Source organism: Anopheles coluzzii, chromosome 3 (assembly GCF_943734685.1).
Source record: "Anopheles coluzzii chromosome 3, AcolN3, whole genome shotgun sequence".
Taxonomy (NCBI): Eukaryota; Metazoa; Arthropoda; class Insecta; order Diptera; family Culicidae; genus Anopheles; species Anopheles coluzzii.
Window position 1 is genome coordinate 13,914,322 of NC_064671.1, and position 21,427 is coordinate 13,935,748.

A 21,427-nucleotide genomic window follows, 5' to 3' on the forward strand; every position below is an offset into this window, starting at 1 on the left:
GTTATAAAAGTAATTTTGAGGCTGTCCGGAATTCGAAGCAAGTCGTCCGTAATTTGAAACATGAGCTCAAAACTGCCCGGAATATTAATCAAAATATCGTTGCAGTTTCATGAGTTTTTACAATGTTTAGAGTAAAATTACTGGAGATCTTTATTTTTTCGTCAAAAGTAGAAGGTTAGTAGAAGGTAGAAGGTCTAGTAATATAGATATTTGACCGATTAAAATTGAATTAATAAGAAAATATTAAATTCAAAAATACCTTAAGTGTCCGTAATTTGAAGCAGTACGGTGCATACAGGTAATATTTCAACGTGTAAACAATTAATAGCCAAGACCAATTTGTCGTTAAATGTGAATTGTGAAATGTAGCATGGAATAATGCTTTTTAACACTTTTTCTTATCTTTTAGGTAGTTTAGTGTTATGCTTTGAATAGAGTCAAGGAACTGAAAACAATTGGCTCACGAAATCAAAAAATATAATTCTTCTCGAAAAAGCCTTATAATTCTCGCCTTACGGTAAAAAAACACATTCTATATGTTTTTTTCGAGTAATATATAATGTAAAGGATTTTATACAGACACACAATGCAGATTCAACCATCGGGGAATGTGTTTAATTTTTAAATGAACAATTTTACTTAAAGTTAGCATAGTCTTGAGTTTTATTTGCTATTATAAAACCCTAGCATTGCGCAATTAGGAAATATTAATACATTTCTTTTCTAAGTTAAAAAGAAATTAAAGGTTGAAATAGTTTGAAATGATATTGTCTCAACTAGTAGATTAATTTATTACTTTAAATTATATTTATTTTTGTTACATCAATCTGATCCAGCAGTAACGGAATGAAAGGTTAAAAAAGGAATATTTCAAGTAATATGAAATAATCGCAACAGAGTGTTTAACATTAGCTAGTTGCAGACGCTTAACTGAAGATGAATCTTTCAATCAAAATCAGCTATACTTTATAATCTCTTATGAGTCGTTTGAATGGGTTCATAATAATCGTCACAAAACCGGCACTTAAAATCGTTTAAGTGCCCATTTTTAAGAACATTTCAAGGCTCTTCAGTTTTCTTTCTCTTGTCGTGTTAGAAAGGCTTTAAAATTGGAATCTCACATTGAGGTCCTCCTAACATTCTTCACAACAACAACAACAAAAAACACCCGCCCGGATGGAAACACTTGTAAAGGCACGCGCGACTGCCAGTTATGAGCTAAAAGCTTCACAGCGAATTACGTGTACGGATCTCCGCCAAAGAAAAGCGGCAGTTAATCGAAAGACATTGCACGAAAGCGTGTTGCCGCCCTGCGCCCCATACGTGTCGTGTTGTGTACACACACAATTGGCTGGGCCCTCAATTGATAGCTTTATGTCTCCGGTCGCTCCGGTGTATGCCATGGGAATACCGTGGAATCTTAATTTTTCGCCAACCGACCCCGCTTCTACCACTCTCTCCCGGTGGCACAAAGGTGCCGGGAACTTTAATCTTTTCCCATCGCATGCTATTGAATTGCCGAAACGGTGGCGCGTCGAGCGCTCGGAGCGATGCGATGGGATGCTTTTTCGCAGAAGCCTTGAAGCTTTGTTGTTGTTTAGGCAGTCACGTTACGGTGAGCAAAGTCGAAAGGCACCCGTTCGGAACGGAAGCATGCTGGGATTGGGTGGTCGCGAAAGTTTGAGGCGCTACGGTGGTGCGCATGCGCTCGCTGGAAGTGTGCGTGAGTGCCGGTGGGGTTCGTTCGTTTTTGACCACGTTTGCATTCGTACGTGTCGGCGTTTCGGTACGCTTCATTCCGGTTTCAGTAGGGCAGTGGTGCGGTACGTTTGCCCGCTAAGGACGATCCATAAGGACCGCTGGTCCTTTTTGAAGCTTCTATTTGGAAGCCAGGACTTGGGTGCAACTAGTGTGTTCAGCTCTCTGGCTTTAGTTAAGTTAAAATCTCGTGCATACAGTGTGCAGCTTTTGATTAGCTCGTGACCCAGAAGTCACCCAAACGATTTCAATCCCAAACCTAATAAGAAAATACAGCAAACTCCGACCGTATTGCTGGATGCAGCTTGTATGCAGTGTCAGCCCCATCCTCCAGTGGCATCATAAAAATGTATTAAAGTTGCAAGCACGACCAATTGGGCGACATTGTACAGTGGAGAGCGACAAGCGGAAGATGTAAAGTGCAGTGGATGTATGTGTGTAATAGCGTGTGAAGCATGAGGTAAAGGCCGACACGATGTTGCCTGGCGTCAGTGATCGGTGGGCAAGCGTGTTTTAACGGCTTCGGCTTTATCGTTCGCCTTCATCGAAGTAATTGATCATTTGGATGCACCGACCGCGACAGTCCGGGTAAGGTGGAGGTGAGTACGACGGCGGTTCCATCGTCGAAGCCTTACAGCGTGCTGGCGATGAGAAAAGCTGGATCAAATATTTATTACCGATACGATTCGTTGGTTCACGAGTGAGAAGCACTACGGGGTAGACGGGTGACATGGATAACGGTGTAAAGCAACATACTGGCACATATGGCTTAATGTTTTGATTGTGATTAAACAATGATGATATTGATGATGATGATGATGATGTAAGTAACATATTGAAGTTTGATAGCTCCATTTTCCAAGTAATTGAACATTTCTCTAGCATTAGGATGACATACAAATTCTTTTGTTCCAAACTCCAACGGAATGAAATCGGAAAACTGATACTGTTCTTATTACAACAAATTTTTGTATTGTCTAACAAGCACTAAACCAGACTTATTTGAATAATTCATGTGTTGTTTGGTTTTCACCGTGTTTTTTTCACTGAAATTGTCACTAGCAATCCATCCAAAAGACGTGGTGTGTCATAAATGTCAGCGAAATGATTAACACCTCCCATCGGGGTCTGGTCGTGTGTGAAAACTGTCGCGGTCGTATGTTGTCAGTGGCTGTGCGTACCAGCTAACCAAAAAAAAAAAAACCACACGGATACACACTAACAGCTGTGACAAGAAATGTTACACATTTAATATTTTTCCAGCGTTTTTTCAACATCTGGGTTTACAACCATCGTCTGGCTTAGTAGAGGATAAAACAAAGCTAGACACTCTTCTCAACTTAAATTTGAGCATAGCAGATTTGGATCTGATGCTCGTATTAGTTTCAATTTCTTGTCAATTTAGTCCGTTGTATGGCGTTTTACATACTTTAGTATGCACTCATACATTTTCACAAATTTATAACATTTTACAAGACTCTTTCATGTTTTAAGGCATGGATTCTGAATTCGCAAATAACCAATCATAAAACAACATAAAGCACTTTGGTTACTTAGACAACTTTTTTCGAGCTTTTATAGTATAACATACGTACGTTCATGCCTTTCATTTGCTCTTTTTATACATATTTCGAGACTTTGTGCGGATTGGTCTCATTCGCCTCTTTAAGTCAGTAAATTAAAACTCATCTTAAAATATTACCTCATTATTTGCAAGCCATTTGTGGCTTGCAATTTCCTTATCGCTTGGTAGTCTCGGCAAACTTATATCCATTATTTGAATTTATTAAAAAATGATAACTTTATTATTATGAAGGCCAGTCATTATCTAGGTGTTTCCTATTGCAATTGACAATAAAGTCCAATTAGTTATTCGACGCTATAGCCACTTTAAATTAGAACCAAAAATTCCTATTAATGGATAAAAATCTATTTTGAATCTCTTTACTAATCGCTTTTATGATTCTCATTGGCATTTCAAGGTTTATTGCTGAAAATAGGTAATAAAATTTGCAATAAAAAGCATGAACTTTTATGCTTTTTACATCTGCAGATACACTGTTTTTGAAAAAGATACACTTTTTTTAAATATAAATTGAAGAATTAATGAATATAAGTAATAATAGGTTTTTATGTTTTTGTCGTGTTTTTTTACACATTGAGTCCTCCACACAAAAAAAGCTCTGTCAAGTAGCGTTATGACGGCTTAATATATCATGTTCTTCATGTACTCCACACCCTAACGCATCTGGATAACGCATCTGGACAACACAATTCTACCAAAGTACAGTTTTTCAATGGTTTTCTGTTTTTTACATGTATGTGCATGTACATTTCTACCAAAAATCCACCAAGCACAGCTGGATGGCCAAAACCAGCCGTCCAATAAAAGCTCTAGAATTATCGTCGGAAATACATTGATATTATATATGACGGAATGGCCATACCCAGCTGACACGAGATGTTTCATAACGTTCGATATTGAATGGAGCTGACTGTTGGGGTGCAAGTGTTTGACAGTTTTATCTCTGGAATTGAAATTAAAATTAATACTGAACAGAGTTGGTGCGGTAAGTGAATTCCCCATTAACTAATTAATGCTCTGGAGGGTATGACAGTACCAAAAAAGCTCGAAATTTGATAACAATCAATTGATTTATTCAATTGATAGATTCATATCAAGAAAAACTCATCCTTTGAGGCCCTTTAAAAAGCTATAATTCAGACATGCCGGAATAGTAACGCTTCTCTTGACCTTTTTCCGTAGAATGTTCCATGTTTGATTCAACTGCGATAATTTTTACCGAGCTCAAAGACAAATAGTTGTGAACGAAAATTAAGGAAAACATTTTCCTTGCCGGATTGAAAACCCTTATCCCTGTGATAAACCTTCTCAGAATTGCGTTAGAAACTGTACCTTTCGCTCTTGCACGAACCTTTCCAGCAAAGCATCTTTCCTTTGCGTTATTTCTCCACAAGTAACACATTACTCACTGCCTCTGCTGCCAACTGCCGTTTGCTTGCATTGCTGCATTGTACACAGCGCTCCATCCTTTAAGCTCAAGTGGTGCACATGGTTGTTGTCGTTGTTGTTGCTGTGAAGGATGTTTTCTTACCGCACGGCGAGTACGACATACCCCCACTGGCAACACATGCCGACACTTGAAGCCATTCTTTTAAGCAGCACAACTTTTTTCCGAGCCGGATGGTTTTAGATGCATGACCGAAGGAAAGGATGGATGGATGGAAAGTTGAGCGGTAGCCCGGCACTGTCACGCGTCTCAAGTAACCCTGCTCAACCAGGGGTGCCACGGTTCGAACGGCACGTATCGTTGCCGGCGCTGTGTTGTGTTCGCCCCCCATCCATGAAAACATTCCATCCGTAGGGTTTGTGCGAAAAATGTGCAACCCTGCCCCATCCCATCCTTCTCTATCAAGGGGAAGTAGCAGTAGCGCCCACCAGCCACGGATCCCGGCAGGAATCACCAGGGCCAAGGGTAGCAGCAGCGGTTGGTCAAGATATTTCATCGAAAACGGGCGAAGGATTTACATCATGAAATATAATATAATATTTTCTTGTTGGAAGGTTTTTTACGGTCACTTCCTGCATCGCTCGCTCGTTTGCATTACTTGCCCATGTTAATCTTCCCTGCTGTTAGGAAAATCGCTTGTTGGGTGTGTAAGTTAGATCGTTATTTCTTTGTAAAAAAGGGGACAAAACGAGAGAAAAAAAACACAAAATCATCCCATAAATCATCCCGAAAAAACCGGGTGATAATTTAGGGGATAATGCTTTCTTCTTTTTAGGATAAAATAGAAAATGAAGGTCACCACCGGTGAGGTGGGTCATAAAAAGGTTAGAAATAGATAGAGCTGAATAAATAATCTTACTGTTGGTCGTACAATATAATAGAGTTGTAAACTCATTTGATTAGCCAATCCAACCTTAACCTTTAGCAATTTCTATAAAATAATAATTAACTAATGAAATGCCTTTTAATAACGTTTATGGCACACGAACGACAGTGAAGACCGAGAACGCCTGAAACTGGAAACTCTATCGACAATCATAAAAGTTAACTACTGCATCATTAGCCTCTGCAATATACAATTCCTTTGTAAGGCATTTTAAAGAGGAGCAAAAACTACTTCCCAGTCGTCCTGTTTGGGTTATTTTTCTTCTCCAAATCGAACCTGTTGAGCAAATTTTCTGCTACTACACCATCACTCGCTCACACTTACCTACAGCACACGAGCACAGTGTTAAAGTTCCGTTCCGCCTGTGTACATAAGGCTAAGTGGTGTTTAATAGTAGATGGAAATAGAGAGACAGAGAGTGTGTGTGTGTAAGGAGAGCAAAAAATAACGCAAAATGCCGTCATGTATGTTGCAGCAAGCGGTAATTACATTTGTGGGGTAATACTTTAAAGTACACAAACAGGCTTGGCTTGTGTGCGTGTATTCTCAACAACAAAAAAACGGGCGGAACGGTACGGTATTAGTGTTTCTACTGCATCGTGAAAGTTATTTTTAATGATGATGATGGGCAGAAAGCTGTGCTGAATTGTTTATGAAGCTTTTTACGGAATGTAAAACATGTTTCAGTTTCAATGAAGTTCATCACTGGCGATCGTGAAGCGTAAAGCGGTTTTTGTTTCGTTGTTGACGTCGGTTTCTTTGAGCCGTGGTGGTGGCCGTGGTTGGAAGTACACGTGCTAACAGACATGCTCGTCCTTGGTTCGTAGCTCGTACTGAGTAGTAAGGCTCCCCCACAGTATGGTGAAGTTTTATAAATATTCAACGCCACCGCCTAAGTTGTTTTTCATGGAGTAAAATCATGATGGACCTCTCAGTTGTTTGTGAGAGCGCTTTTGTTTATTCCAGAATGGAAATTGTATCTGCTATTGATTTGTGTGTGTGTGTGTGTGTGTAACACGAGCATATCATTACATCTGCTTGTATTCACTACTTGCTTGTTGTTGGTGTGTTAACACATAAACACTGAGACGAATGTGTTGCACCACTGACAATTTGTAATAACGGGCAATGTGTGGGTTTCACTAATTGGAAGCGCGTCGGCTCTTGTGACGTTTTTCTGCTAGAGATATCGCACAAACGGCAGCAAAGCGGGGAGGCATGTCGCTGTATGATGGTCTCGTGTCGTTTAAAGATCAACGTGCACGCAATACTCGGAAAAAGAAGGCCACCGACGAGAAAGGCGGGGGGAGGGGACCCGACTAGCAAAGGCAAAAGGGGGTGTAAATTCCTCAACGAAACGCCACACTAGAATTCCCGCGGGAACGACGGCAGGACGCGCTTCAGTCCCAAAGGATGTTTGCCCGTGTTTCTGTGCGATAATGATCACGAAACATTCCTTCGCACTCGCAGTCGCTAACCACAGTACGGTCCCATACAGTGCGCTTCGCTCGATCACATTAAAGCTGAGGAATTTCATTCGTGCGTTTAGTTGGTTGATAGTGGTTTTATGTGAGGAGAGGGAATAAGATGGAAGCCAAGCATCATTAGCGATGCCGATCACGTCAGAAATATGCTTTCTGATTCAATTATGTCTCTCCTGGGGAGGAAGGAGGGTGGAAAATATTGAGCGATGACGTCAGGATTAGTTAGCGTGCAGGATGATAGATGGTACACGGCCGGCACGTGTCTTGTACGATAAGGGACGGGTATTTATGAGCCTGTGAGTGGACAGCCGAGTTAATGCGGTTAAGAGGCAGACGTAGCAGAAGCAGCAAAAAAAAAGTTGGAGATAAATCGTGCAGATGAATTTGATTAAATTTTTGGTGCTTTCTTTTCATAGCTGTTGGTGGGAGAAATTTTGATGTTTTTGCTTTAGCATAGGTTTTTTTTTTGTATATTTACAACGACAGGAGATTTTACCTTCCTTGGCTTTGTTGTCAGCAAGAGCAATCTGTTGTAATGCTGTGGTTTCACGATCACGATACTGTTAAATTCAGTATTTACTCTTTGTGTTCCAATCATGAAAATCATACTGAAATAACACACAGTTATTTGAAATATTATTCTCGTTAGTTTTGATCTGAATCACGGTCACTCACCTGAAAGCCACATAGGGAAGTGTTGCTTCATCGCTGTGCCAAACGCCTGTACACCGAATTGGATATATGTTTTTCTTTCGTAAAAGTCTGGTACCTTTTATACTATTTGATACATTATACTATACTGATCGTATATAGATCATCTAATTGTAATTATAACTATATTCTTTTCCAGTATTTTCTCCATTTTCGATACTAACAATTGTGTGTTCGCATGATCGATATCCAAAGTCTAGAAATCTGTCATTACCGATCTATGAGAGTAGGACGGGTGAGCTACGAGGGCGTAAGCTCGATATAGGAATTTAATAAATAATATGAGTAGGCTCAGGTTTCGTGGGCCTGGGACACACGCCAATTCGGCAGTCTGTGCTGAGGTATCAAAAAGTGTGTTGAATAAGTGTTCGAGTTACTGACGGGTGTTAGCCACATCACTACCATTCGTTTTGGTTCCAGTCTAAATTTTGAAGTACATAGCAGTTGAAACTTTGTAACCGGGAAATCCCATCGCTGCTTCCATCAATTTATGGTCCGACTCACGTCGATTCTATTCCGCTACACTCGATCTTGTTATAGTTCCTTTTCCTGTCGTAATGTTCACTTCTGACTTTATCATGAACCAGGTATCAATCTTGTTTTCTAGTTGAAAGCACAGTCTGTCATTTCTGTCACTGTCCATCTTGAGTTCCAAATAACCCGAAATAGGACTTAAATCTTAGTCTATAATGATAGTCGATCCCGTCTGCAGTTGAATATCCCTGATTAATTCGCTGTTCTTGGTCGTGTTCCTGTACAGGAGTACATCGTAGCACAACTCAATGCAGTCTGAACTGACTTATAGCTTTTCAATTGCCTGTAAATTATGAATTTTGTGCTTTTCTATAGGTAACAAGGAAATTTAAAAAAAACCCTTCCAGGCTATAAAATGTAAGCCATTTTTTCTAAAGTCAGGGTTCGTGGATTCTTGTTGAATTCTCGACCAGCCTATCGAAGAGTCATCTTAAATATTCCAATGCCAACTAGAAAGCATGAACATTTTATATTGCCTCTGTTTCTTGGAGTATTTTTGATCCTTTTCCAACTCCAATAACCAAGTTTTGAATACGCATGTTAGGAATGTATGTCGTAGTTTTTCCTTTTATTGAACCATGTAGTGTTACCAATCCTGTTTATGTTCAATGTTTTCAATTCTTACTGTGGCATTGGACCCAAATACGAATGCTGATTTTGTTCCTATTTCAGATTTTTTATTCTATTGTTAAGCTCGCTTGAATAAATTGGTCACAAAAATTCAAATAGAAATAGAAATTACAATTAAATAAATCAGTAACTAATATTGAAAGTTTTGGCAAACTTCTCTTATATAACTCTTATAGTGAATCAGTAAAGGATGAGTATATTTATTTAAATCATCTTAAAGCATTCACCTTATTTAATGTGCAAAACTAGCACCGAGCATCAATGAGCAGGAAAAATACAGTCAATATTCACCCTGAAACTCTTTTCAAAACTAATACAGCATTGGTTGTTGCGAACTTTGTGCTTGAACTGAACGAAGAAGAATATTAAAACATGTTTCGGTATACTGAACAAGGCACTAACAGAAATGAAACAAACTTTTCACTCAACAACCGTTGCAAAAAGCTCTCGACAAACAGGTATTATCATCCGCTGGGTCTCACATTCCAACGCACAACGGAATGATGAAACACAGCACTGTTTGCTGGCTCGGAAAGTTTATCAAATTTCCAACCACTCTTGTTGTCCCCATTATCGCCAGCAGTAATAATTTGAACTTTCCTTTATAAAAAAAGCAAATGAAAAGATAATAATGCGGCAGCATTTTCCTAGAATCACCCCCTTGCCAGACCAATTTCATTCAATTACCTTTATTTTGGTTGTCTACTTTCATGCTCCTCCGATAGGTAAATAAACAAGGCGCCCAACTCTCCGCACAATGAAGTCACCACCAATCGCCAGCTGGTTCAGCCAGTCGGATGGCGTAAATCCCACCCAGATAGCCATCTACGGTTCGGTATCGTTCCTGGTCGTGTCCCTGCTCGGGTTGCTAATTTACATCACCTGCTCGAAGCGGTACCGGCTCAATTGGTACGAAAAGAATCTGCTCGAGTCGGCCAAAGAGCGTGAGGCGGCCCAGCGCGGCAGGTAAGTCGACCAAAGCCCGAAACTAGTCACCAAAACCACCTGTTTGATGGTGTTTGTTTGCCCGTCTGTATCGATCTGCTGCCATCGCGTAGCCACGAGGGACACATAACCTGCCCAATTGCGTACAACGTGGATGCGGTCGCCGGGACGTCACGCTACCTAAACCGAGCCCACGGCAGTCCACAGGCGCGTGCGGACCATCCCCCGTTCTGGGCGTCGCAGGGGCTTTACCGGAAGAGTGACAGCCGGGGCCAGTTGATTGACACATCGGATGGTAAGTGAAGAGGAGGAGATGAAAAGGAGCGTACTTCTTTTACTCCGGTCGTCGTCCTCGCTGTCGACCACTCACATTGCCACTGACGTGAATGCTCGTCGCGTTGTTTTCGGTTTTGTTTTTTTTTTGCAGAGGAAACGACCGGCGAGGACAGCGGCGATTCGGCGTGCAGCAGTAGTAGGTCAGTTATAGCGGCACCCAGCGGTGCGGTCGCCATTGCCAGCACCGGGAAGCATGTGGTGCTCGTTACGTCAAGCCCGGCCAAACCGACCACCTCGATGGTGGCTACGGTGGCCGGCGGAAGCCGCAGCAGTGCGACAGGAGCAGCAGCAAGCAAGGTTGACACGAGCCCAGGCACCAAGATCGATATGCTAGACTCGGCCAGTACGTGCAGTACGGTGAGCCGGGACGAGCTGGGCGGTGAGGATGCACGCGGTGCGATCCATCTGACACTGAGCTACGATCCGGCGGCGGGCATCCTGAACGTGAAGCTGGTCGAGGTAATGGCGGGTGAGCTTTCATAACGACACGTCAAATAAGTAACCCTTTCTTGCCTTCTCTCTCTCTCTCTCTGTCTCTCCCCCTAGGCACAGGACCTGCAGCCGCAGGACTTCAGTGGGACGGCGGATCCGTACGCCAAGATAAGGCTACTGCCCGACCGGAACAATATGTGGCAGACGAGAATTCACAAGAAAACGCTCAACCCTGGTAAGTAGCAGGACCACAGTGGAACCAAGGGGGAGAGGTGTGGGTTCTGGTTGTACGAGGATTCACAATCAGTTGACATAATGGATGGCTCGGAACTGATTGTGGAGCAATGATGTAATGGGATTATGTATGCAGTATTCGAACGAAGTCTAAAACCCCGTCCATCAGATGAAGCCGTTCCGTGAAGGGAGGACAGTCGTAAGAGCGTCCTTACTTTACAATGTAACAGTTTCCTGGAAATGTTTGCACAGATCCATTGTTATATGGGTTGAATAGTTCGTTGTAAATGAAATCCAAAGCATTCATACATTTTTCTTGTTAGTAATTTTATTCGCATAGAATACGCAGCGACACGCAGGGAAGTGGTCTGAACGTATGCTTTTAAAAATGAACCTTTAAAATAATATAAAATCTAAAATAGAAGAATATTGTTCAAAACGTGTTGAAATATTTACATAAACTTGAGGTACACGAATCCCAAAACGAGCAAAACATGGTTTGAATTACAGCAGACCACCGTTTTAGGACATCTTTTATTCAATACCGACAACCTAAAGTCCTTTACATTTGGTGGAATTGTTTTAAATTACGTTCTCAGTGGTAACCTCAGTGGTCGTTCACAACGATTGCTTTAATCCATTGTGTTTTGATCATTTTGGATAGACTTCTATAGACTGGTGGGTAAACTTCTGAAGAAAAGGTTCAGAACAGGGACAATTGACATTAATACATTAATATTTTGGATGATTACTGTATTGTAAAAATAGAATACGCTTGATTATCTTGGAATAACGGCTCACAAGATCATGCCAGCCTTATTCTTGAAAACGTGCCTCTATGTTACATACAGTAATATGTTAGGCAGTTCTAGAAACTTGAAATCCATTGGCATTAAACCTTACCGATGATTTCTTTTACCTTATGTTTAAGCATACTTACTTACTTATCCGGCGCTACAACCGCTTTGTGGTCTTGGCCTGCCTCAGGAGTGTCCGAAACCGCTCACGGTCTCACGCCTTCGTCCGTTATCCCGGGCTTAATAGCGGACGCCTCCACGCCATATTGCCACCTCAATTTGGGCCTGCCACGCCTTCTCTGTCCTTGTGGACGGCATAAAAAGACTTTACGGGCTGGGTCCTCCGTTTCCATGCGTATAACATGGCCAGTCCACTGGAGCCTGGCGAGCTTTATACGCTGTACAACAGTTAGGACGCCGTACATCGTATGGACATCCTTGGACATCTTATAGCTCGTATAGCTCGTCGCTATAACGACTCCTCCTTTGTCCTTCGACATATATCCAAGAATCCTTCTGAGCATCTTCCTCGCGCAAGCGGGCAAGAGGGTTTCGTCAGATTTGAACAGTGTCCATGTCTCAGAGGCGTACGTGAGTACGCCATAAGTGTAGTACGTGAGTACGCCGTATATAAGTGCTATATAGTCCCAGCTTCGTCCGTCGCGACAGGTTCTTTGGGGTGAACTGATTTTTCAGGCTGTAGAATGACCAGCTGACAGCCAGTATCCTTGCGCGCAACTCAACTACCATGCTTATGTATTCTGCCATCTTCTCCAAGATCTGCCGCATGGTGAAGGAGGTGAAGATTTGTCGCATGGAAAAAAGTCTATCTTCCCGATACTAATAATGACAACATTGTTCGTATATGTCCATTTTTATGAGCACATTTGCGGTCCTGGAACACATTATTTCAAATTTCATAAAAAATCATATAAATATGAGCCATACCGAGTGAGTCACTTGAAAGTATTGAACTCCATATGAGGAGTTCCGCAGTAATTTCTAAAGTTCAAGGAGGATTTTGTTAGGTTTCCTAAAATGAAAATTATCTTTTTTTGATAAAACTATTAAAATAAATACACAAGAAATATTCATTTATTCCCAATGATATTGCACTGTACGTGTCTTCCAATTTGCCGTTGTTACTATTATTGCAGTAATGACCTTGATGTAATGTACATTGTACATAAACAGTTGGCCTCCATGGTTTACAAAAGAGACATAACTCCGAAAATGTGATATTATCTTCCAGTGTTATCATCTTTTTCAAAACTGACCATGATTATTTGGTGTCCCGGACATAACCGATCTCCCAACAGGCCATTATTAATAACAATGTCCATCAAATCCAGATACTTTTTGATGACTTGATGGGGGGTTGCACCATTTTTCCAGGTCATGGTCATAAGATGAACTCGTGAACTTTTCCATCCAGACCTCAGACTGACCAACAAACAAGCACAAGCGCCTTCATTTTATGCGCTGACCTTTCTTTTAATAAGGAGGGATATTGTAAATGTCTTTTTCAGCGAACTGGAAGCATCTCAAGGCGTTCCGCTCAGGATGAAGATAAAGCAAACATAATTCAAGAAGCTTAAGAGACATTTTTTGAAATGAAATGAAAAAATGAATATTTTTTTGTATGTATTTTAATCACTTTTACATCAATGTTGTACCGCTCCTCCAACGAAGCTCTGAAAACAATGATACTAAAACAATAACGTTAAATTTCTCTTCTCCCTCCCATTTCCAGTGTTTGACGAGGACTTTGTGTTTGAGGTACGCTCCGCCACGATCGGCCGGCGAACGCTCGAGATACTCCTGTTCGACTTCGACGCGTACTCGCGCCACGTGTGCATCGGTGGCGTACAGTTCCCGCTCGCCCAGGTGTGCCTGGCAGAGCGGATAGACATCTGGCGCCCGCTGCTACCGTACACCGAGCAGGACAACAAGCAGGACCTAGGCGATTTGATGGTTTCACTCTCCTACCAACCCGCAGCCGAGAAGCTTACGGTTGTTATCATAAAGGCGCGCAACCTGCGCGTCATCGACGGTACGCGCAACTCGTCCGATCCGTACGTGAAGGTGTGCCTGTACAATGCGGACGGCAGGCGGCTGAAGAAGCGCAAAACAACGGTAGCCCGCAATACGACCGCACCGGTGTACAACGAGGCCCTCACGTTCGACATCAGCCGCGAGACGTTGCGCGACTGTTCGATCGAGTTCCAGGTGCTGCACGACAGTTTGCTGGGCAAGAACGAAACCCTAGGCCGGGCGACGGTTGGCAGCGGGCCCGAGTTTCGGCAGGAAAATCGCAAGTTCTTCGACGAGCTGTTCCGTACGCGGGCCGCCACCGCCCAGTGGATATCGTTGTGCGAGCTAAAGCTCAAGTCGGACACGCCGTCGAAGAAGAAGTGAACGCGAGCTCAATGGATTTCAAACTCACGCTGGCCTGGTGCACCATAGCTGGATGCCTGGCCTCTGTTGATTTTGCTGTATCATGTCCTGTTGTGTTTAAGGATAACAATCTCACAAAAACTGTTAATTGTTTTACACTACCAAAGCGTAATAATCGTAAAGCTTGTTTTGGAGCATTCAAAACTGCAACTCACATGGGTGGGATAGAACACGCATCAGGGGTTCTTTTTGATTTAACACCATTTCGCACAGAAGGTTTTTAATTTCCGCAACGAAAAGTCTGCGTATGCTGCATGAAGGCATTCAAAATGGGCTTCATGAAAAAAGAAAATAGGATTTTATGGCATAATTTTATCCGCACTAACTGACACGTGGCACACATTTTATGGCCACCTACTTCCCAACATCACCCACTTCCTGGACGCACTTATTCCGGAGCGCCATAAATCACGTTGGTTCCTCTTGACGCTCCCCATACAGCGCACACTCAGCACGTTAAATATTTACATATTATATATATAGATATAAATATACATGTATACAATACAACAAAAGCATATATCAGCCTGAAAGAAAGAAAGCTGGACACCCAAGTGCAGTAAATGTTTTAAAATGCTCGGGAAGGACTATCAATGAACAATGAGGAAGAAGTAAAACACGATGGGACATTGTATTCGGATAGTATCAGAACAGATCATTTGAAGAAAGAAACACAAATCATATGGCAGGAACCATATATTAAAAGAAAATGAAACGTATTTATACAACCACACAAAAGAGAGAGAGAGGAAAATGTATTTAGTAGATGTGAAAACAACAATCCAAAATAAAATATTATGTACTCTAGTTTCTTGTCTTTTGAATTGAGTATATCGACACCGCCTTTGGCCGGTTGCGTAGGACATTGTGCAGATCGTCGGACTTAACAACATGCCCAGTTAAGGGTTCTGGTCCTTATGGACTATTCTGATGTGGATAATGATACAGGGTTTACCTACCCAATCCAGCCATCGTAAAAGCGTTATTGATCGCCTTAAATGCTCATTCGGGTGACATAAACCCTCAATTGGGCACTTTCATTTCTATTCGAGTCTTGTGAAGAATGGATGGGAAATAGTAAAAAATGAAAGTGGCCTAAAAGAATTTTTGGTAAAAACTATTTATGTAAACCCCAGGTTGGTCGCAAGTCTAACAATTATTGTACGCAAAATTGTTTCCTTGGTCGCAAATTTCTTGGTCGCAACAATCTTGGTCGCAAAGTTCTTGGTCGCAAAGTTCTTGGTCGCAAAGTTCTTGGTCGCACACTTCTTGGTCGCAAACTTCTTTGTCGTAAACTTCTTTGTCGTATACTTCTTGGTCACACACTTCTTGGTCGCAAACTTCTTGGTCGCAAAAATCTTGGTCGCAAACTTTTTGGTCGCAAAATCTTGGTCGCAAACATCTTGGTCGCACACTTCTTGGTCGCAAAGTTCTTGGTCGCATAAATCTTGGTCGTAAACTTCTTGGTCGCAAACTTCTTGGTCGCACACTTCTTGATCGCAAACTTCCTGGTCGCATACTTCTTGGTCGCAAACTTCTTGGTCACAAACTTCTTGGTCGTAAAAATCTTGGTCACATAATTCTTGATTGCCCAAATCATGGTCGCAAATACGATGGAGCCATCATGGGGTCAAAACGATGGGCGGCTCGGGTCAAGCTAGATTCAATACCCGAACTAAACTCGCTGCACCAACGGGTCGGAGTCGCTTATGCTTTCTTGCACCTACCGGAGTCATTGCACCTACTGAATCTACTTGTACCTATCGGGTCGATCCGAACGACTCCGGATCGCTTACGGTTGGCTCCTGGAACAATTCTAGTTCTAGTTCTAGTGTTTTTTCTTGTGTTAGGTTAAGGCATAGCGGCAAGAAGAGATATACGTTGAAGCAATTTTAAACGATTCATCGAATCGTTTATTTATTGGAAATAAATTAAATATCGCCACAGACTGTTAACATTCGATTTAAATCGTTTGCTGTAGATTTGAAGCGCATAACTTACTCTACCTTCACCATGCATTTTACCAGGTCAAACTGAATTAATTTTGTGTTTATAGCTTGTTACTGTGAAAAGGAAATACGTGGCATTTTATATGGTACGATTTTTAACACTAATACATTTTACCTGAGAGAAAGAGTTAAGTATTCGAGTATTTCTGGCAGTGTGCGTGCGCTTATTTTACTTCTTTTTCAAGAACTTTTCAATAGTTGCCTCAATTTTACGCTTCTTCGGTGCCGCTTTACCCTTTGCGGTTGATCCAGTGGACGATGGCCGCTTTTTGCCGGGCGTCCCACCCGATCCCGAGCTCACACTGTCGTCTTCTTCCGTTCCGCCATCCTTCTGTGCCTTGTTTCTCTTGTAAGCGGCCGACATGCGCTGAATGTTCACCTTGGAAATGTCTTCGTGCACCACTATCCGGTTCGGATAATCCTTCCCAATGATGCAGCCGAGCTTCTTCTGCGTCTCGAGATTCGCTTTCCACGGCTCGTAAATGATACCGGCCGGAAAGCGGGCCAGCTCGGGCACGTACTTCTTGATAAACTTTCCCTCCGGGTCGGTCTTTTTGCCGAACGCCACCGGGCTGTACACGCGGAAATACTGATGAAAGAAAGCGGACGCCGACAGCCACATCCAGTTGCCCGCGTTCAGCGCCCAGTCGGCATCGAGCAGCAGCTCTTCGAACACCCGCTGTCCCTCTTCCCACGATATCCAGAGGTCACCGCGCGTAAGGAAGCAGGCGACCGCATGCCGGGCCAGATGATGGATCCATCCTTCCTGGCGCAACTGGCGCATGATGGCATCGATGAACGGGTAGCCCGTTCGGCCATGCGTCCACGCTTCCAGGTGGTCCTTGTTAGTGTCCCAATCGATCTGAGTGCAGATGCCGTTGCCCACCATCTTGTCGTAGTTGGGTGTCGCCGCCGCGACGCAGTAATAAAACTCTCTCCACATTACCTGCCCGATCAGCGAGACGGGCGGTTGGGAGTGTTTCTGACCCTTGATGGTTTCCGCTATACGGCTGTAGAAGAGGCGCACGCTCAGGCAGCCGAACTTCAGGTACGGGCTCAGAACCGTGGTCGATGGTTCGAGGGAGTTGGGTGATGTGTTCGGTTTCTCGAATTTGCACACCCATGCCTTCCGGCTGAGGATCTCATTCATCCGGCGCAAGGCTTCCGATTCACCGCCGGGGAATTTGCACTGTCCCATCGACGCTTCCTCGATGTCCAGCTCTTCCATCGTTGGCGGATCGTAACAGGAAGGGTTTTTGCGTTCTTCCTTGTCCGCTTCGGGGGACGTTTCTTTCGCTGGCAGTTTCTGAGGCACTGGCAGTGGTTGGGGTATTTTGCAAGCCGAAGCAAGTGTTGCGTACCGCTGGTAGGTAAGCGGGGGTTTGCCGCCATTCTTCTTCACAATTCCTTCCGGATCGAAAATTGTGTGAGACTTTTCGATGTGCACCTCCACCCGGTGCTTCCGTGCCTGCTCTTCGACGGTGCTGTCCCGCTTGACGGCGTACGGCTCAATGTCATGTTCGTACGTAAGCAGCGAAACGTTCCAGTCGGCGAATAGCTTGGGAAACACTTCCACCGGATTGCCCCGTACAACGTAGAGTCTGAAAGAATGTAATAGGGGGGATGTAAGCAAGATAACCAAGCAAAGAGAAGATACCAAAACGGCAAACTACCAACCGGGAGTTGATGGAGCGTAAATTTTCATCCAAATTAGCCAACGTCTGCTGCAGAAAGCGCCACCGATTTGGTCCCACGCGCAACCACTTGCGTATGCCCGGATCGAGCACAAATATCGGTCGCAAACAGTATTTGGCGGGATTCGCTCGCACCTTGTCTACCGCCACCGTGAGGGCCGGATTGTCGTGGATTCGTAGCCCTTTCCGGAACCAGTGCACGATGGTTTCACGTTTAGCCATTGCCGGGGGAAAGCAAGCCGTGGCGAATGTTGCTTGTGGCGGAATTTAAAACGGTTTCAAAAATAATATGACGAAATACACAAAACCACATGTCAACAGTGCGTGAAGCAAAACATCGTGGAGCACGTTCACAGCGTACGCCGAACGGTTTCGGTTGTCAAATGGCAGCGTGTACTTTGCGTACGTGCTCCACCCGTCGCTTTTTGACAATCTCGAACGAAAAGCAAAACAAAAACATAAATCTTCCACTCCGAGCGCCATCGAAACGCGTAGTTTTGCAGAAAGTTTACAATAAAATCAGCTAAAAATGGCGGAAAGCGGTAAGAATACATTATATATTCAATAAAAGATGAAGTTCTTCCCCTTTATCAACCGAATGGTATCGCCCGCAGGTGCGGATGGAGAGCCGAAGCGGGAGTTTGTGGTGCCGGAAAAGCTGATCAAATCACCGATGGATATGGAGCTGTGGCAAATGTCGGAATGCTATTACGATCTGATCGGCTTCATCAGCAGCATGTCGGTAGCGTTGCAGGGTACGCGCAACAGTCAGGAGGTTGCGATTCCACCTGTCGTGGAGAAGCTAATGCAAGCGCTGGACCGGTTGGAGCAGCTGGCAATCGAAACGCCCCCGATCGATCAGCCGGCCCGGTTCGGTAATGTTGCGTTCAAAAGCTGGTTCCAAAAGATGCAATCGGAAAGCATGCAGCTTGTTAGCGATGCACTGCCGGACACGCTGAAGGATGCGGCCAAGGAGCTGTGCGTGTACTTTGTCGATTGTTTCGGGAATCCGACGCGCATTGATTACGGCACGGGGCATGAGCTGGCGTTCGTTATGTTTCTGATGTGTTTGTTCAAGACCGGGGCTGTTGAGCGGAAAGATGAGGTTGCTGTCGGGTTGAAGGTAAGGGGCTGTAGCTTCTTAAAATGTAGAGTAAAGAATGCTATACCATATATTTACACTTTTTGCTCGCAGCTGTTCCAGAAGTACATCATCCTGGCAAGAAAGCTGCAGGTAACGTACCGAATGGAACCGGCCGGCAGCCACGGTGTGTGGAGTTTGGACGACTTTCAGTTCGTGCCGTTCATCTGGGGCAGTGCGCAGCTGGCCGTAAACAGTCCGATCGAACCGGCCCAGTTTGTGGAGGAGAAATGGATTACCAAGTACAAGAAGGAGCTGATATTCGTCGGGTGCATCGATTACATACAGCAGGTGAAGACGGGCCACTTTGCCGAACACTCGAATCAGCTGTGGAGCATCAGTGCCGTACCGCAGTGGTCAAAGATCTGTACCGGGCTGATTAAGATGTACCAGAAGGAGGTGCTGTCGAAGTTTCCCGTCATTCAGCACGTTTACTTCGGGTCTATACTTACGCTGAAAACGGTCAAGCCGGGCACAATGTTGCCTAGTCCGCGGTTGGGAATGCTTCCGCGACAGCAGCAGCAGCGTCCTGCTCCGCCTGCAGTACCACCGCCACCCGCGTTTCCCGGTGGTGATGGAATGTGATAAAACTGTGTATTACACGCGCTATTAGTTTGTGATTGTTCAAAGAATAAAATATTGGAAATTTATAAACGCATGATTATTTTAAATTTTATGTTCATAAATTTATACGAAATGGAAAGTCGTTTTTCAAAATTGCAAAATTATTGCAAATGAAATTCAAAAGTAGAAAACACCCTTAAACAGCTTTTGACGTTTCTCGGCCTCGCGATCAGTGTGGCCAGATTATTTAGACAGTTTTCGGTAGGCGCATCAAAATTTTATTGGTAGAATAAATGAAAAATTGGTATTTTTAGGGCGGTCATTTGTGGATCGGTAGGCATATAAAAAATCGGTAGGAATACAGATAAATCGGTATTTCTGGTCACTCTGCTCGCGATGTCATCAAAATATCGGCCTGGTGCGAAGAATCTAGCGAAAACATTTGGTGCACTTTTCGTCCGCAGAGTTTCTGCCTATTCTTCGGCACAAAATGGCCCGTTTCGTAGGTTTGGATAAACTCGGCAAGCTGTTCAACTACATCCGCGACAATGGAGGAATCCGTGCCAGTTTGTACAAGCTGTACAGGTGTGTTAAAGGACCGCAAAACAACTTATGTAATAGCGGCGGCTGCCAGCGATGCTTTGGCGACCCCGCCGGAGGTTCGGCCGGACTACGTATCAAAACAAACCATCTTTTCTGCTTGTGTGATCCTCTAGAATGGACGAGATGAAGGCAGGCCGTTTGGTGGGCGAGGACAAGTACGGCAACAAGTACTACGAAGATCCGTCCCAATTTTATGGCCGCAATCGTTGGGTCGAGTATGCGCCGCACTGGAACCTGGAGTACGACGGTTCCCAAATCCCGGCCGAGTGGTTCGGATGGATGCACTACAAGGTAAGCCGGGTGTTTGGATTTGGATGAAGATTCGTACAAACTAACTGATTGATGATTTTCTGTTTCGCTTCAGACTGATCTGCCGCCGAATCGTGATGGTAATCGTCCGCATTACGCGTGGATGTTGGATCATAGTGACAATAAGTCCGGAACCAAATGTAAGCAATGGAACAGGCCTTGCCCATTGATGCCGCATAAACGAAGTATTGCTTTTCCTCTCTTTTAGTTTCTTACATGCCGTACTCAACGACCCGCCCGAAGGTTGAAGGATGGGATCCGAAAAAGTCGCTACCCAAGTGAAGTGTTGTGGTTGGCGTGTGTGTACCGTTCGATACAATATATAACAGCTTGTAGAAGATTGTAAATAAGTGGCTACTGAAGCAGCTACGCGATGGTTAATACAACAGTCCGAAATTAATTTCGACGTGAAGTGTTACTGCGTGAGTTTGCTTTTTGTTATTTTCTAATCGTGTTTCGTGATTTTCCTTTCCTAAATGGTGAAGGAAATGTTGAGAATTGTTCAAAAATTGTGTTATGTCTAGAGAATTTCCTTTTACCATTTAACTTCCAAATGGCGCCTATGTGATGTGCTTTTCTACATATTGACATGGATTTGGGTAAATGTTGGTAAAATATGCGTGTACAACAGAATTTCCATTTTTTTTCGCAATTTACTAATCTAAAGATAATCAAAATTTAAGTGATCTTTTTACAGGGACCTGCGATTGCAAAAATAACAGGTAATTTTGAATACATAATTCAATCTACTGATTGAATAATTCGATTGAATAATAAATGCAATATTTGGTTTATCAGACATCCTAGAAAAACATATTATAACATCTGTTATGCTTTGGACAGAATGGTGCGCTCGTAATCGGAATTACCA

General features: G+C 43.4%; 4 protein-coding genes across 6 annotated transcripts in view; 3 read left to right on the forward strand and 1 right to left on the reverse strand.

The window, feature by feature from the left end:
• Positions 1–14,837, forward strand: part of LOC120956953 (synaptotagmin-5) — a 29,663-nt gene extending 14,826 nt beyond the window's left edge. Inside the window, exons 1-6 of one of the 3 annotated variants that reach the window (XM_040378801.2) lie at positions 1,778–2,357; positions 9,761–10,001; positions 10,094–10,275; positions 10,408–10,775; positions 10,863–10,983; positions 13,533–14,837. In XM_040378801.2, coding sequence (XP_040234735.2) covers positions 9,793–10,001; positions 10,094–10,275; positions 10,408–10,775; positions 10,863–10,983; positions 13,533–14,197 — 1,545 coding nt within the window. In that variant the 5' untranslated portion in view covers positions 1,778–2,357; positions 9,761–9,792 and the 3' untranslated portion in view covers positions 14,198–14,837. Of the gene's footprint in view, positions 1–1,777; positions 2,358–9,760; positions 10,002–10,093; positions 10,276–10,407; positions 10,776–10,862; positions 10,984–13,532 lie in introns of those variants that run through there. The other 2 variants (XM_040378803.2, XM_040378802.2) reach the window with 2 other exon arrangements.
• Positions 14,838–16,113: 1,276 nt separating this feature from the next.
• Positions 16,114–18,269, reverse strand: LOC120956952 (cryptochrome-1). The gene is made up of 2 exons (XM_040378800.2): positions 17,923–18,269; positions 16,114–17,846 (listed from the first exon to the last, which is right to left on the reverse strand). Exons 1-2 carry the CDS (start codon positions 18,159–18,161, stop codon positions 16,415–16,417), a joined length of 1,671 nt encoding a protein of 556 aa, XP_040234734.2. The 5' UTR covers positions 18,162–18,269; the 3' UTR covers positions 16,114–16,414.
• Positions 18,270–18,351: 82 nt separating this feature from the next.
• On the forward strand, positions 18,352–19,738 carry LOC120956954 (serine/threonine-protein phosphatase 2A activator). Its single transcript, XM_040378804.2, has 3 exons — positions 18,352–18,481; positions 18,554–19,062; positions 19,135–19,738. The coding sequence occupies exons 1-3, from the start codon at positions 18,469–18,471 to the stop codon at positions 19,663–19,665; spliced, it is 1,053 nt and encodes a 350-aa protein (XP_040234738.2). The 5' UTR covers positions 18,352–18,468; the 3' UTR covers positions 19,666–19,738.
• Positions 19,739–20,031: 293 nt separating this feature from the next.
• On the forward strand, positions 20,032–20,974 carry LOC120958875 (probable NADH dehydrogenase [ubiquinone] 1 alpha subcomplex subunit 12). The gene is made up of 4 exons (XM_040381941.2): positions 20,032–20,229; positions 20,361–20,538; positions 20,612–20,696; positions 20,765–20,974. Exons 1-4 carry the CDS (start codon positions 20,135–20,137, stop codon positions 20,836–20,838), a joined length of 432 nt encoding a protein of 143 aa, XP_040237875.1. The 5' UTR covers positions 20,032–20,134; the 3' UTR covers positions 20,839–20,974.
• Positions 20,975–21,427: the final 453 nt, after the last annotated feature.